Source organism: Microtus pennsylvanicus, chromosome 15, assembly GCF_037038515.1.
Source record: "Microtus pennsylvanicus isolate mMicPen1 chromosome 15, mMicPen1.hap1, whole genome shotgun sequence".
Lineage (NCBI taxonomy): Eukaryota > Metazoa > Chordata > Mammalia > Rodentia > Cricetidae > Microtus > Microtus pennsylvanicus.
The window spans coordinates 3,925,873-3,942,191 of NC_134593.1; the positions used below are offsets into that span (position 1 = coordinate 3,925,873).

General features: G+C 41.5%; 1 protein-coding gene across 9 annotated transcripts in view; it reads left to right on the top strand.

Annotated features, from left to right (window-relative positions):
- Window positions 1-16,319, top strand: part of Kat6b (lysine acetyltransferase 6B) — a 192,554-nt gene that overhangs the window by 119,228 nt on the left and 57,007 nt on the right. For all 9 annotated transcript variants that reach the window (XM_075949868.1, XM_075949875.1, XM_075949869.1 and 6 more), the window contains exon 3: window positions 8,814-8,922. In XM_075949868.1, the coding sequence (XP_075805983.1) occupies window positions 8,814-8,922 (109 nt within the window). The remainder of the gene's footprint in view (window positions 1-8,813; window positions 8,923-16,319) is intronic.

The window sequence follows — 16,319 nt, forward strand, 5'->3', positions numbered from 1 at the left end:
GCTCAAGGGACATGTTGAAATCTCAGTCTTTTCCATCATGGAAGTCTAAGTGTATACACGCCGAGTGTGGGACTGTTCCATTTGTAAGACTGGGGTCAACAGGATTGTGTTCTAATCGGCTCAAGGACATCTGAGATGGTTCAGATCCACAGGGGTTAGAAGGAGCTGATATATCCCTGATTGTGTACATAGGCTGAAGAAGTAGCTTGTAATAGCCCCTTCACCCATGCATGCTCATGCACACCCACAAGCACACACATAGAGTCTTATCTGTCATTGCAGGAAGAGGATGTGAGCTGGCTACCTCTGGCTCTGCTCTAGTTTATAAACTTGCATTTATTTTTGTCTGAGACCTTAGACTAACAAGAGTAACATGAAACATATAGTTTCCATTAGGGCAGGGACAAGTCATCATGACTGAAAATAAAGCTTCTCACATGCATGGTCACATGTTCTGGAAGAGTGTTTCCTCAGAATGAGCTGTTTTATTTTTAGGTCAGAAGTTCCAAAGATTCTCAAATGTTTTGGATACGGTATTCTCAATAAAATATTAGAACAGAGAAAGCCCACAGCAGTTATCCATAGAGCCCTGGAGACGCCGGATCTGGAAAGAACTTTGAGGAGCTCTAGATGCTCAACTTGAGTGTGGTGATTCTTTCACTATTCTGTCCTGACATGGCCATCTCCCCTCCTCTCATTTCAGGCAGCTCTTGTCCCTCAAAAGTCAATCCGTCAACAGAATCTCGGACCCCATTTGTCTGAGGTACCAAGAGCATGCAGTTGTCTAGAGATAGAAGGGGAAATGTCAGTTGCCAGGGCCCAGGAGAGAGCAACAAGCATAGAATAGCAGTTTGGGAAGATGGAAAGTAATGTACAAATGGATGGTAATGATGTATCCCAGGATTATGAATGTTGTCACTGAAGGCACCTTTACAGTTTGTTAAACTGGTAAATTTTATGTTACACATATGCTTGTGGATATGTTTATCTTTATGTGTATATGTACATGTGCATGCAATGAGCTCATACCACAGGCTGCTTGTGACAGTCAGAGAACAACCTTGGATCATTAACTTCCACTGTGTGTGTACAGTTGTGTACCATGATGTATGTGTGGAGGTTAGAGAACAACTTGTGGGAGTCAGTTCTGTCTGTCATGTAGCTTTCTGTGATGAACTCAGCTTGGCAAGCTTGGCATGGAGTGTTTTTTTACCCGCTGAGCCGTCTCACTGACAGACACAGGCTTTGTTAGCTGTGTATGTCAGACCAGCTGACCGTGAGCTTTTGGGAATTCTCCTGTTTCTGCCTTCCATCTTACTGTACCAGCAGATAGCTTCTTGGTTTTACATGGATTCTAGGGATTTAAACTGAGACCCTCACAATTGCACAGCAAGCAATTTACCCATGGGCTGTCTCCCCAGCCCCTACATTACATGTATTGTGCCATGATTTTAAGAAGAGTGTTAATGACAGGGACAGCAATTGTAGGTCTTTTTGCTAGACAGTAACATTTTTCTTTTCAGCTTCAGTTGGTCTGTGTTTTGTACACTGGAGTCACTAAGATAAAATCTAACCCTTCTACCTGCATGAAAATACCCAGCTTGCCACCTTCAAACTTTAAGGATAAACAGCCTCAGTTCCTTCATAATTTTTGCTTGTTTATGAGACAGGTTATTTTTGTGTATCCCTGGCTGTTCTAAAACTTAGTATGTAGAACAGGTAGACTCACAGAGATTCCTCTGCCTCTGCCTCCTTAGTGCTGGAATTAAAAGTCATGCACTACCATGCCCAGCTTACTTACAATTTTTTTTATTTTTACACTTAACATCATGATCAAGAGAAAGGCCTCCCTTAGGAGGTTGGTGTTATGGCCTGTCCTGTTTCTTTAAGAGATGAACCCTATCCACTTCCTCCCCCAATCCTCCGCTGAGGCAGGCAGATCTTCCTTCGTTCCTGTAGCCTGAGCCCCTTCCTTTCCATCTCTCTCCCAAAGAGGTAGCTACTGCTGTGACTCCTATCCCCCCAACTCTTTCTGCTGTCTCTTTCTCCTTGTTCCTCCTTCTCGCCTTCTTTCTCTCCGCTTTCCTTTCCATAACCCACTAAATAAATATCCAACCTCACTCTTCATGGCATTCTATCTGTCTCGGTCTCTCACCCACCACATGGCTCCCTGCCTGGGACTTGCTGCTCTTCATGGCCTGCTGTCTGCTGCTGCCACTCAAGGAATATCGCAGGGCCTGCCAGGCTCCAGATTTTGTGGACTAAGCAATTTTTAGGAAGACAAGCCTACCTTGACTTGGGCAGCTAGACTGTCAATTCCAACAATTCTGTCCATGTCTGGAGATCTTCAGTTTAAATGAAAGGCACTTTTGCCCAGTGGTTAGCTCTTGGCAGTTGAAATGAACTGCAGATGGATGTTGTTCTGTGCCCATTTGTCTTCTGTCTTCTTTGGATGAAATAGAGGGTTGCTGCTAGGAGCCAACCTGTCTCTTTTTGTTATGAAAAGTGTTTTAATAATTTAATTTAATAATTTTAATAATTAAATATTTAAATGCCATGTTCTCCAGATCTCTGAGCAGTTGAGCTACAACTACAGTATAGAATCTGCCTGGAGAACTGGGTCCAAGCTTGACTGTACTGGCTCTCAACTTAATAGGTAAAGCAGGGTTGGAATAAATATAAAGTATTTTTGTAAGAGACTTAAAAGTACATAACAGTTTAAAACATGAGACTTGTTGCTTTGTAGTCTGGAATGAGATACAATGAATAGACAATTATAACATGTAACAGTAAAGATAGGTGCATTTTAAGTTACATATATGAACAGACATACAGAGTGAACAGTGTAATAATCTGTTCTGTCCCTTTAAGAGAGAAGTCCTGCCCCCTCCCTTCCCTGTCCATCAAGGCAGGCAGATCTTCCTGTCTGCAGGGAGTTTTTCCTTTTCACTCTCTCTCCCAAAGAGGTAGCTGCTGCCATGGCTCTTCTCCCCTACCCCCCCCCCCCCCGCCACCTCTCTGCTCTCCTCTCTTCCCCCTTTCCCCTCTATAACCTACTAAATAAATACCCAACCTCACTTTGCATGGCATGCCTATTCGTCTGTCTCTCACCCGCCATGTGGCTCCCAGCCTGGGATCCACTGCCCCTCATGGCCTATGGACCACTCAGGGAAAGCGCTATCTTACTCAGACCCTAACAGTTAGACAGAGTGGCACATACCTACAGCTGTAACACTCAGGAAGCTGAGACAGTAGGCTAGTGAGTTTGGTGCAGTCTGAGCTACATGAAGAGTTTAAGGACAGTCGAGCAAATGTAGAGTATGTGGAACAGGCACATTGCAGTTACCTGGTGAACTCCAATCTATCTCACCTATTCCTTCCGCCTCCCTTTTAACTTAATTCTAAAGAAAGTGGGTCATTTGTCCACTGTGATTGTGGTACTAACATCTCCTCTCTCTGTAGATTAATATGTTCACCTGTCATCTGTGTTTCCTGTGAACTGGTGATTGGACAGAAGTGTAGCACATTTCCAATTAGTCTTAATAATAAATACCCAGAGTCAGATATAAGGGTTAATGCTGAAAGATCAGAGAAGCAGAGCAGCCAGTCATTCGTTCTTACCTCTACTGAATCTTCAGACCGAATGGGCAATCCTGTCCCTATGAATCCTCAAACTAAATGCCGTGAGCTCTTGTCTCCTCTACCTTATATTCCTATCTCCACTCAGCTCTATCACTCCTATCTCTACCTCCCTACTGCGTGGATTAAAGGTGTGTGACTCTCAAATACTGAGATTAAAGGTGTGAGCCACCATTGCCTGGCTGATTCTCTTTTAGACTAGATCAATCTCCTGTAGCCTAGGCTGGCCTTGAACTCACAGAGATCTGACTGCATTTGTCTCCTGGGTGCTGGGATTAAAGGTATGCACCACCACTGCTTGACCTCTATGGCTAACTAGTGGCTTAGTTCCACACTCTGATCTTCAGGCAATCTTTATTTGTTAAAGTAAAACAAAATATCACCACATAGAGGACGCCAGGTATGCTTATAATCCAGCTGTATAATTTGTTCTGGACTTCTTCTGAGAGCAGAGGATTCCCTCCCCCCATACTTTTGGGTGAAAAAAGTTGGAAACAGCAGAAATAATAATGGAAGGAATCACGTGGGATGCCTGCACACCTTTCATTCCAGTGGCTGCCTGTGGGCACTCTGCTGTATAACCACAGCATGTTTAGGTGTCGTGGAGATTTTAGGATCATTGGAGAGTTACAGATATACCATAGCACTTCTTTATTATTAATTAAATTTATTCGTTTATTTTTCCAAATGGACCACAGTTTTCCCTCCTCCCACCCCCAATCCCCAACCCCCAAATCCACTCCTCAGTTTTTGTTCAGCATGGGGCAGGCCTCCCATAGGTGTCAACAAAGCATGGCACATTGAGTTGAAGTAGGACTAAGCTCCTCCCCTTGGGTAAGGCTGGGCAAGTCAACCCAGTATGAGGAAGCCAGCCAAAGCATTAGGGTCAGGCCCTGCTTTCATCACTAGGAGTATCACAAGTAGATCAAGGTATACAACTATCACACATATGTAGAGGGTCTAGGTCCGTCCCATGCAGGCTCCCTAGCTGTTAGTCCAGAGTCTGTGAGTGCCTATGAACCCAGGTAGTTGTTTCTGTGGGTTCCTTTATGGAGACCTTGACCAGGAGGAAGGTTCACACAGTCCTTCTGCCCTCTCTTCAGTAGGATTCCCTGAGCTTGCCCCAGTGCTTGGCTGTGGATCTCTGCATCTCTTTTTGTCAGTCCTTAGATGAAGGCTCTCTGATAACAATTGGGATAGTTACTGATCTGATTACAGGAGATGGCCAGTTCAGGCTACCTATGAGGAAAGAGACCTCTGGGTGGGAGGGAACATTTTGGGGCCAGGTAGAAACCCGATGTAAGGGAAACCCCCACAAATCTACGAGGATGGCCCCAGCTAAGATACCATAACACCTCCAAGTCTTTGCTCACATCTCTCTGGAACTGTCATTGTTGCCCATGGCCCATAATATGTCCACTTAAGAAATTCATATCTGGCTTTTGCATTACTTTGATATTTAGTGCATGTTCTCCTAATTGTACCAGTAAAACAATTGGTGCTAAGTAAATGATGGCTCATAGTTAAGAGCCCTTGGTACCTGGAGGTCATGTGATGGCTCACAACCTTCTATAACTAGTTACAGGGGACCTAGCACCCTCTTCTGACCTCTGAAAGCACTACGCACACACATGTTGCACATGCATGCATGCAGGCAAAAACTCAACCACATAAATAAATAATTTTTTTAAATCAGCAATTCAGCCACGGATTGTGGATTATATTTCATTGCCATGAGCTTTACGTCTCACATGACTTCATTCTTTTTTTTTAATTTATATTTTATTTTATTTTGGTCTTTTGGTTTTTTGAGACAGGGTTTCATTGTAGTTCTAGAGCCTGTCCTGGAACTAGCTCTTGTAGACCAGGCTGGCCTCGAACTCATAGAGATCCGCCTGCCTCTGCCACCCGAGTGCTGGGATTAAAGGCATGTGCCTCCACCGCCCGGCTGGGAACAGAATTTTTAAGAATCTGCTTTTCTGAGAGAGGAGTGGAGATAGGTGGTGAAGCTGAGAAATGGGCCCTCAGGGCACAACACAGACTTGGGTTCCAATCCACGTCTCTACTTGAACCTGTGCAAGTTTAAAGAACTCACCTAGCCCCTCAGACCCTCAGTTCCTCTTTAAAGCAGGCACAATGCCATGTATCTTGCCTGGTCAAGGTAAGTAAGTGAGGTAGCAGTGGAAGGAGGGCCTCCGGCTTCCCCACTGCCTCAGAGCCATTGCTCAGCAAAGGGGGAAGCGAGGCCAGAGAGGTGCTTACAGAGCAGAGTGTGGTTATTCCTTTTTACCTTCACATCTCTCTGCAGTGTTGTCCTCAGGTTTACTGTTAGTTTGGCATTACCAGACATCGAAGAAAATGTGGCCAACAAGTTGGATGCCTTTATGACATTTCTTTTGCTTTGTTTCTTTCAGATATTTATTTCATTTACTGCTGTATTGTGTGTGTGCTGCACATACATTCTAGAGGTCGGAAGACAAGAAATTTTGAGTCAGTTTTCCCCTCATATCTATTAATGAGGTCTCCCAGGATTGACCTCAGACCACCAGTCTTCTGTAGCAAGCACTACCCACTAAGATGACTATGTGGCTCTTCCCATCCCCATTGAGATGTCAAAAAAAGAAATTAAGAATTTTCAGTTAAAATTGGGTGTTTTGAATTTTGTTTTCTTATGAGGGGGGTGTTGAGAGAGTTTTACTCTGTAGCACAGCCTGGCCTTGAAATTATTTCAATCCTGCCTCCGATTCCAAAATGCTAGGGTATATGCCACCACGATCAACTTGGGCTTCTGTTTTCAAACTTCTTAAATATTACTTATCTTTAGTAGATCTTGTGGAATCAAACTGCCATTTACCTAGACCGCTTTCTGACTGCAATCCATTTTACTTTAAGGGATTTTTTTTTAAAAAAAAAAAACAGTTTATATGCAGTCTGAGAATAGTGAATAAAAATAATTCTGTGACCCATTTACATGCATTACTGTAAAGTTTCATTTCATACAAGTGACAATTTTTTAAAGTTAATTAGACTCTGCTACACTGAGGTTAGCAAAAAAGTGTTTTGAATTATCAATAATTCAGCAGGGCAGACATTTCTGTATAATGCAGTGGTTGGTAGAGTATTGTGAGATAGTTATCCTTAAAATAAATGGTTGTGAGCATACATCAGCATGGTGGGCTTCACTTGAATGTGGCTTGAAGTGATAGCATCTCTGCTTCTATTATTGGGCAGGGTGTGGGGCATCAGTCTTTCTGGCCATGAACTACTAGCAACCTTTGTCCTTTGTGTTACCTTTAGTTAAAAACGAAAAATGAGCATGAAAGCTGGCTGGTGGCCATGTCTCCCTTTCAGCTAAAAATGCATCTGGGAAAGAAAAATGAAGCTGCAGATTTGGATTTATTTCATTGTATGAATGATATGTGACATTTTGTAAATTATTTATCACTGCAAGGGTGGCGGCAGTGGCTTGAACATTGTTCTATCAAATGAAAGCAAGAATCCCATTAGTACAAAGACTGTGCTTTAGCCAGAATCTATCAGGGGAATGTTGTCACTTTAAAACCATATTGTTCTTTTAATTGCTATTTAAAGGAACAAAAGTGTTCCCTAGGTACTGCAGCTGAGCAGTTGCAAGTAATAACTATGGATCCATAATTATGCAGCGCTGATTATCTGGCATTTAAAGAACTGTGGCTGGAGTCGGTGACCAATTTGTTGTAGCCTGTCTTTTTTTTTTTTTTTTTTTTTTTGGTTTTTCTAGTACAGAATGCTTCACACTGTGCCTTTTTAACAGGGCTACAAAAATACATTTGTAAAGCTACCTCAGAAAGTAAAACATGTGCATATTAATAGAACAAATTAAGCTGAAAATAAGAGCTGGATAACGAAGACTCCTATTGTAAAATGAGAATCACAGTCATATTAGACAAGTTTAGGAATGCTTGGTCATAAGCTGAGGTCTTGACTTTCATGGCAATGTTGTTAGAGGAGCCAAGACATTTGTTCACTCATTAGAACCATTCAAAATATTATCTTAAAGAAGTGGTTGATTTCTCTTTTTAACTGGCAGCTGCTTATTTATTCTGCCAGCAAACATATTTTGAGTGCCTACTGTGAGCCAGGCTAAGTATTAGGCATTTGGGATTGAATAGTTGCCCAAATGAGGTTCATTCTGTGCTGCTGTAGACTCAGAGAACTAGATCTAACACAATCCTGTTTGTGACTTACGTATAAAAAACATTGGTGATTCTGTTGAGTTTTCTTGCTCTGAATTTTTGATTCATGAGATTCAGTATAAAGACTTCATAGTAACATTCAGAGAGCTAGCAGACATGTGTGAAGGCTTGGGATGTGCAATAAAATTTTAGTATTTTACCCAGTTTTGATAATGTAACCAGATCTGTAGGCACAGTCAACTGCGTTCATATGATGGAAAGGCCTGCCCTGCTGGCAGTGATAAACAACGGGAGACACAGTGTATGTAGATCTACACTCTGTTAAAAGCAATTGCCATAGAGAGTTAAAGGGTGCCAGGGGGTAGACAAATGTTTTGTTGTTTCTTTTATAAAGTGTGAATGTCAGAGATTGAGGGTTTATCTCCTTTGTGTGCCCTGGTTTTCCTTTGAAGCCCTTGGTGCCAGAGAGGCTTTGTTAATAGTCTTTTTGATCTTCTCAGGTCCACAGAATTTTAGTTCCTGCGTATTCTCTGTTCATGTGCCATCTAAAACATACATTTCATGTCTAGTGTTTAAAGGTGAATAATTAGGATACTTGATAACGTTTAGTCAAATAACCTCACTTAATTAACTGGATGATACCCATGGTCTTTAATGTGAATAGATGAATCAGTTTATTGTAGGCTTACAGATTATCGGAACACTTAGGATCGCAGATGGATTCTTAGTGTTCATTCTGAAGGCTCTAGGATATTTGAAGGTAGTAGGCATCACTGAATTCATAAAAGTTACTTCTGAATCTAATGCTACATTTAAATGTATTTAGGTATTGCTTTGCTACCAAATAATTTATGATAATTATTTTTAGAAGGTATTAATTTAAATGCTTAATTTATCAGGGTTTCCTTAAATATTGTAAGAAGTTTTCAAATATTGTTTTAAGTTTTGAAAGGAAGAATAACTATATATAAATATACATATATATTTAATTTCTCACAGCCCCGTGCCGATCCCATTCCAATCTGTAGTTTCTGTCTGGGAACTAAGGAGTCCAATCGTGAGAAGAAACCAGAAGAACTCCTGTCTTGTGCAGACTGTGGCAGCAGCGGTGAGTTCAGGGATTTGTATGCCCTCTCTACTGACTTCCACTGTTCGAGCTTCATGCCCTTATCTCGTCATTTAAATAAACCATTTGCTGATGGAATAGTATTAAAATGTAAGAATGTTATACAGGGCAAGAGTGAGATATGAATGTGTCAGTACCAACATGCTACATGTTTATGATTCTGTTCAGTAGGATTTGTAGCCAAGCTCTAGTTTCAAACCTATATATAGATAATCACTGTAAGACTTCAATGCAGTAAGTGAACCATAGTAGAAATTTGGGGTTTTGTCTGTTTCTTGAGATGTCTCTCCATGTAGCCCAGGCTGACCTCAAACTCACTGTCCTTACTAAGGTTACAAGGGTAGTATGTACCACAAATGAGCTTTTTGAAATGCTGGAGTCTCACTTTGGTTGTCTGGGTTACTATGCTAAATCTTGATCTCAGTTGGTCTCTCCTTCCCAAGTACAACCATTGCCACGCCTGGCTCACCCCAGGGAGCTTAAGCTAAATGCAGAATTGCTTCTGTTTCCCAGAATCTGAGGCTCTGAAGTCTGTATGTAGTGTTGCAGGTTAACGATACCTACTGATGAAATGTTATGTTTCAGCTCATCTCTGTGTAACTGAATGGAAGGTATAGGAAACATGAAATCACAAGATGCAAGAAGAGATGGGTTGTCTGTAACATGGTAGACGAGGGTGAGGGTGGGTGTGAAGGAGCTGCCGGGATGAACCTTGGGCAATTGCTGAATCAGTTGTAGTGCCCTAGATGCCCCAGGGCCATGTCTCTTCTGGGTTCTTATCCTAAGGATTTACCTTGGACAATTGCTGAACCAGCTACAGTGCCCTAGATGCCCCCAGGGCCGTGTCTCTTCTGGGTTCTTATCATAAGAATTTAAGATTATGTCTCCAGTTTTATCCAGAAATATAAAGGCAAATTTTATTTATGTTTTGTTTCGCTGGCTAGTCCTTTTGATTTAGTACATAAAAGTCACCCAGGTTACACGCGTATACACACTTTCCAACACGTAAAATGGTAATACTCAATCGGTCCATCCCATGAACACTTTTTGTTGATGTTGTTTTTCTGGGGGGTCAAACTGAAGGCCTTATACATGCTAAGCAAACACTACTACAGAATTACACTCCAAGTCCATGGTTTTAAAAAGTTAATATTTCTGCACTGATCTTTTATTCTTCTCCTGGGTACTGAAACACATTTTCCCCCTCAAAATTTTATTTTGAAATTCATGACTAACAGCTGGAGTTTTTATTTCCATGGCAAAGCACTTGTCTAAGATCCTAGTTTCAATCCCTTGCCCTGGAAGCAAATGCAATCCTGTAGAATTGGTCGCATGCTCACATGCGAAGCCAGGCCCAGCCCAGAGAGACCGTTTACTTTGTTTACTTCCACGTAGTCACCTATCAATGAGGTACTGTCCTCGCTAGAAATGATGGCACATACCTCTAGACCTCAAGAAACTAAACAGCCAAGTGCATAGCTACATGAACTATAGTAAGAGTGCCATAAATGGGACACCCATTGCTACAATTTCTCACCCTTCTTGTCATCCTTGATTGCTGTAAATAATTTAAAATATGATCACCGTTTAGGACAACTGCTTAATGGTTGAATAGAGAAATGTTCCATATTGAAGAATGATAGTATTGTGAAATGATTCTTATTTGTTATGCAGACATTTAATTTGATAGGCCATTTGTGGTTCAGCAGCTTCCTGACTAGGTGGAGAGAGCCTTCAAAATAAGACATTTCAAACCCTACCTGAAAAATGTATCCTGACAGCCTGTTTGAGGGGCTTTACAGATTCACTAGCATTCTGACTTGGCCCTGGTGTCATGGATAGTGACAGGATCACAGAAATATTATCTGTGTGTTCCACTTAATACATTTTAACCCTATGATCTCCCTGCAGTGCTGGCAAGGGGTGCCTTATTTATCAGTTCTGACTTTATTCAGCTTGTAGCTCTTCTCACTAGACTCATTTCAAATGAATTATTTTTTGTCACTGCCTGATCAGTTCTATGGTATTCACCTATCTGGTGTTTATCTCTGGATTTTAAGCTGTACTTTAAAAATGGCCTCCATCATTTCATTTCCTTAGTGTCTCTTTATCTGGGCACCTAGACAAATTAGCAGAGGTACGAAATGTGGGAAGAGAAGCTCTCTTCCTGTATTCCTTTCCGCTGGTGACACGCTCAGCACTGCCAAGGAATCTGGGATTTTATCATAACTTCAAGGCCTTCCTCACAAGGTATCAAGGTGTAACTCTACCCAGGTTAATCTCATACTTCCCGATGCAATCGAGTTCCCTGAGTTTTCCCAGATTGAAGACCCACCAGAGGGAGGTCTGATCCCTTTGAACTGAAGTTACAGAAATGTCTTTTTCTCTAAAGCTTCTTACCTTTCTATTCATACTTCCTGGGGTCAGGCTAGGGCTGTTTGGCACGTTGGTTCTTTAAAAGCACCCTTTATTTTCTAGTAAGTGCAGAATGGGTTGGGGATTTCTGTCCCAGGATCATGTCTACCTCTGTTCCTGACAGAATCTCAGTCCTAGGGCACAGTGTCTCTGTAGAGCACAGAGGATGCCTGAGGTGCCTCTCTGGACTCAGAAGTAGAGCAGTGCTGCTATGTGACAGTTCACTTACTCTTCCGTGAGGTATCAGCTTGCATTTGACTATTTTAGTGGCTGGAAAAAGATCCCTGTTGTGAAATACTATATAGACTTGTACCTCCTCTTATCAATTAGACAAGCAACCTATGTTCTTTTTTCCTCTAAAAAATGAAGCATCAAAATAAAATGCAGCTAATTTTTTTAAGGGTATGGAGGTCCTTGTAGTTTTAAGCTATGTTTTGACACCTTGGTGTTCATAAGGAAAACAGAAGATGATGGCCTTCATGCTTCTGCAGGATCCAGTCCTGGTGGGAGCCATGCTAGCACAGTTCAGTTCTGTGGCCCCAGTAGGGCTAACGCTTGGTCCTCCAGTTGGCCTTGTAGAGATGGCTGCCTTCTCATACTCACAAGGACCTATTGGTTACAGGATGGAGTTGAGACTGTTTGTAGGATCAAAGGGATTCTGAACATAAGATATTTTTGTTAAAGAAAAATGTCCATGAGCAGTTTCAAACCAGAGGAAGGAAGTCCAGATGCAGTCATAAGGAAGGTGATTATTCAATGTGTTTCCCATATGTGCTCGGTGCTCTCTGAAGCACCATTTGTATGATGCCGATTGCCCTGTGCTGAGCTTTTATAGACATGTGTGTAACTGTTTCCTTCTGATTCCACCATGAAGTGAGCTCATTGGACTTTTCTCCATTTTTAAGATGACTGTATTACAAATGGTCAGAGCTATCTTTTTCCCTGCTAGAAGTCCTTTTTAAAAAAATGCTCAAGTTCATTTTAGTAAAAATGTGAGGTGGGGTGCATAGAGATGTCCCAAATGTGTTGTCCCCGGCCCTGGGCTTTGTTTCTCTTTCCCTAATGGCTGTAACTGTAGTTTTCTTTTTCCGTACAATGTAAAGATTAACAAGGCTGCCATGAGGGTGGTGAAATAGTCATGTGAAGATGGGCAGCAATGTAACACATCAGGGGAATTAGCCTAGCCACTCATGAATGTGGAAACTGTGAGACATTCCTCAAGTCTGAGGAAATGCTGAGGCTGGGGAGTGCTTTTACTTGACTTTCATGGATCAGCCTACTTTGAAATTAACACTGTTATATTCTCCTTGCCTCATTAAGGCCAAATTATCTTTAATTAGCTTCACATAAGTATTAGATATTATACCAAATGAAATTTTGTGTCTGCTGCTCAGATTGCCGGGTGGTTAAATCTTACTTACAGATGAGTTGTGTGCATATGTGTTTTCAAATTAGCAAATCTAAGATAAGTGTACAGTTCAGAATTACAGCATCACACTAAGTGGAAGCTCATTGAAACAGGAGGCAGAAGAGAGGCTGCTGCAGTCAGCTGGAGAGGGAGAGAGAGCCTCTGCAGAGCAGGAGCCCTGGTGCCCTCCTTACTCAGTGTCAGCCCTGAAAAACAGTGCTGGGGGAGCTGAGAAGGTGCAGTCTTTGGCTCTCCAGGCTTATTTTACTCCAATACTGGTTTCTTCGGGTTATTATATAGAAATGCCTCGGGGAGCAGTTTGTTATTCATTTAGTTTCGCCCTTACAAGAGACAGATTGGATCACTGGGTTGGAAAGGAGAGTCTTAACCAGAAGGAATTCCAAAAGGAATACATAGAAGAGGAATGAGAGCCTCACCTCCAAGGAGGAATCAATAGGAAGAAAGGGAGCCCTATTCCCCAGAAGCCATTGCAGCAGTGAGTCACCACAGTGCCAGACAAGAAGCAGAAACCTTGTTTGTTGGATGCATGCTGTAACGTTTTCTCTCTGTCATCAAACAACCTGAATAAGCAGCTTTGGAGTCTGCTGGGCAGTGGTGGCGCACGCCTTTAATCCCAGCATTTGGGAGCCAGTGGCAGGCAGATCTCAGTGAGTTCGAGGCCAGCCTGGTCTACAAAGTGAGTTCCAGGACAGCCAGGACTGTTACACAGAGAAACCCTGACTTGGGGCGGGGGGACAAAGAAATGAAGGGAAGGAGGGAGGGAGGAAGAGAAATTTAAGAATCAGAGAGTTTATTTTGGATCATAGTTTGGGAGGTTTTAGTCCATAGTCATCTGGCTCCATTACTTTGGACCTGAGGGAGGCTGATCAGAAACCCACCTGGTGATAATGTCAAGAGCATATATACAGTGTGACTCCTAGATAATCAAGAAGTCACTGGGAGAAAAGAGAAGTGCCTCCTAAACAGGAGTGGGAGTAGGAGTAGATGGGACCAGAGGAGGGCAGGCCGGGAGACGGCAGCGTGCACAGAGGCGCGTGGAGAAGAGCGCCATGTACTTGGGAGAGAAGGTCCGATGAGGATTAGTGCAGAATACAAAGGATTGAGTTAACAGAGGTCAGTTTTGTAGGGTTTTGTGGCCTATATGAAAGAATTTGTCTTTTTTCTAAGACTTTGGTGGACAGAAAAATTCTGTGATGAGATTTAAAATCTATACAGATCACTTAGGCTGCAGTAGAATAATTGATGAGAAGTTAGGTCAAGATGAGCTTTGGGATATTATAGCAGTAAACCTATGTGTCTGGAAAAGTGTGGATTTGTTTAGTATGCAGGATTTTGGTTAGGACATAGAATCAAAGTGTGTTTGGTGATCATTTGATGTGTGAGATGCTTTCTTTTTTGTAACTGACTGGGTACCCATTGTATTCCCATTGCTCCAAAAGCAGGAAGGTGTTTCTTTCCTAAGATTCATTGTTAGTATTTGTGGTGATCCCTTCATCTGTGGTGCTGAGGACCAAAGTCAAGGCGTTATGCATGGTTGCTAAGCATTGTCCCACCAAGCTACATTTCTGACTTTGGTTATTTTAAGTAAGGTTTTGCTGTGTATCCTAGGCTGGTTTTGAACTTGCAGTTCCTTTTTCTCTGCTTTGGAGTACAATAATGCTTGTCTTTCTACTACGTAACATGACCTGAACCGGTAGGACTCATTTCCATCTTCTTCCTTCTGTTTCTAATGCTTGTTAAATGTCAGTTAAAGGAAAGACACACACACACACACACACACACACACACACACACACACACATACTGATGGCTCAGTAACCACTCTGAGGAACCTGATATCTTGATTATTTATTATCTTTTTGCCTTCCTCTCTTTTTCCCTCCTTCTCTCCCACCTTCATTGAATCCAGAGCTTCATGCATGCTAGGCAGATGCTCTTTTATGGTGCTACACCCCCAGCTATTTACGTACTTACTTACTTATTGATGCTATAACAGATTACCACAAATTTAGTGGTTTGAAACAGCTTATTTAATATTTTACAGCTATAGGACAAAACCCCTTTGTAGGACTCATAGTCAAGATATCAGAATTGTTGGCTGCTTTCTAGAAATGAAGGTCCATGCCCTAGTCCCTGGGTTGTAATAGCATTTAGTTACTTGTTTGGTAATCCCTTGCCTTGCTGGCAGGTGAATTCCTTCCCAGATGCCAGAGGCCAACCCCAGTATTTGGTTTATGGCTTTCCTTCCTCCATCTTTAGAGCCTGATGTGGCAAGTGAAGATTGTTGAATGTCCTCAACACCTCTCCCTTTCAACTCATGAAATCTGTTTCTTAGTCGTTCCAATGCTTGTAGAGTTGCTTTTTTCTCTCCATGGCATGAGAATTGGGCTATAGACATCTTTTAAGGCCATTATTGTATTTGCTATACATGGTTTTTCTTCTCAAATATTTCCTCTGTGTTTGTGGCTCTTAATTTTAAACCATTTTCCTTCAGTTTTATTAGAAAAAATTATTATGAACTATGAATGCTTATGTGCTTGTATAACAATGAATAAATGAATGAAGACTTGACATGGCTCTCAAAATCTGATACAAGGCAAACCGTAGTAGTAAAACCATTTTCAGAGAGATGAGTTCTTAGTAGAGAGAATGAGGATTTTTAGAAGAATGGCTGTGTTTGTGTAGTGACTCAGTAGGAAATAAGGGATTACATTATCAATAGCATCGATTCCTGGCATCTCATTACTACAGATTACATAGCAATATGTTAAGACTCAGTTATAATCTTTCATTTTAAAGTTAATATGAAAAAGGAAAAATGAAAATGTGTCTTCATTGCTCAGTGTCTTTTACAGAATCATAGAAACATAGGGTTAGAAGGATCTATAATCAATTCTCTTAAGCTAAATAAAGGGAAGATTGATTCCTAAAAGAAAGATGGGTTGAAGACTTTGGAATTTGATAGGATAGCTTAAATAGTAGTAGTTTGAGATACCATTGCTTAAAGTGGAAGAAAGCATTAAAAGGAAAAATGTTCTATGCTTTTGATTAAAAATGGCTATTACTTTTGAAAATGCAAAATTATTAAAAGTCTGCATTGTAGGATATCTATAGGAATAAATAGTAAGCTGTAATATGATATGAATTACCTTAGTTACTGAAGACTAAGCTACAAAGCGCAACAGGAGATTCTAATGTAGAGAAAAATTCAGTACACGAAATTGAGGTCATATGTTCCGGTGATATATGACTTACAGGAAGTAATAAAAGGGGGGAAGGAATAAATGGTATATTTTTAAGCTGATAGGATCCATTTTAAGGGTGGAGTTTAAATTGCTGTTGTTTAAAAGTTGAGTTTTTTTGTCCCTTGAAAGGAGGGGGTGATGTGATCAGAGTGGCCTCCCGCCTCTCCGTTCTGAGCATACTCAAGGGCAACGAGTGAGCTGTGCTTGTTTGCTGGTTCTTAGCAAGGAAAGGCGCTCAATGCCATTTTTAAACATTAAACCTTCTTCTTCTGTTCATCTGACTGAGGAGC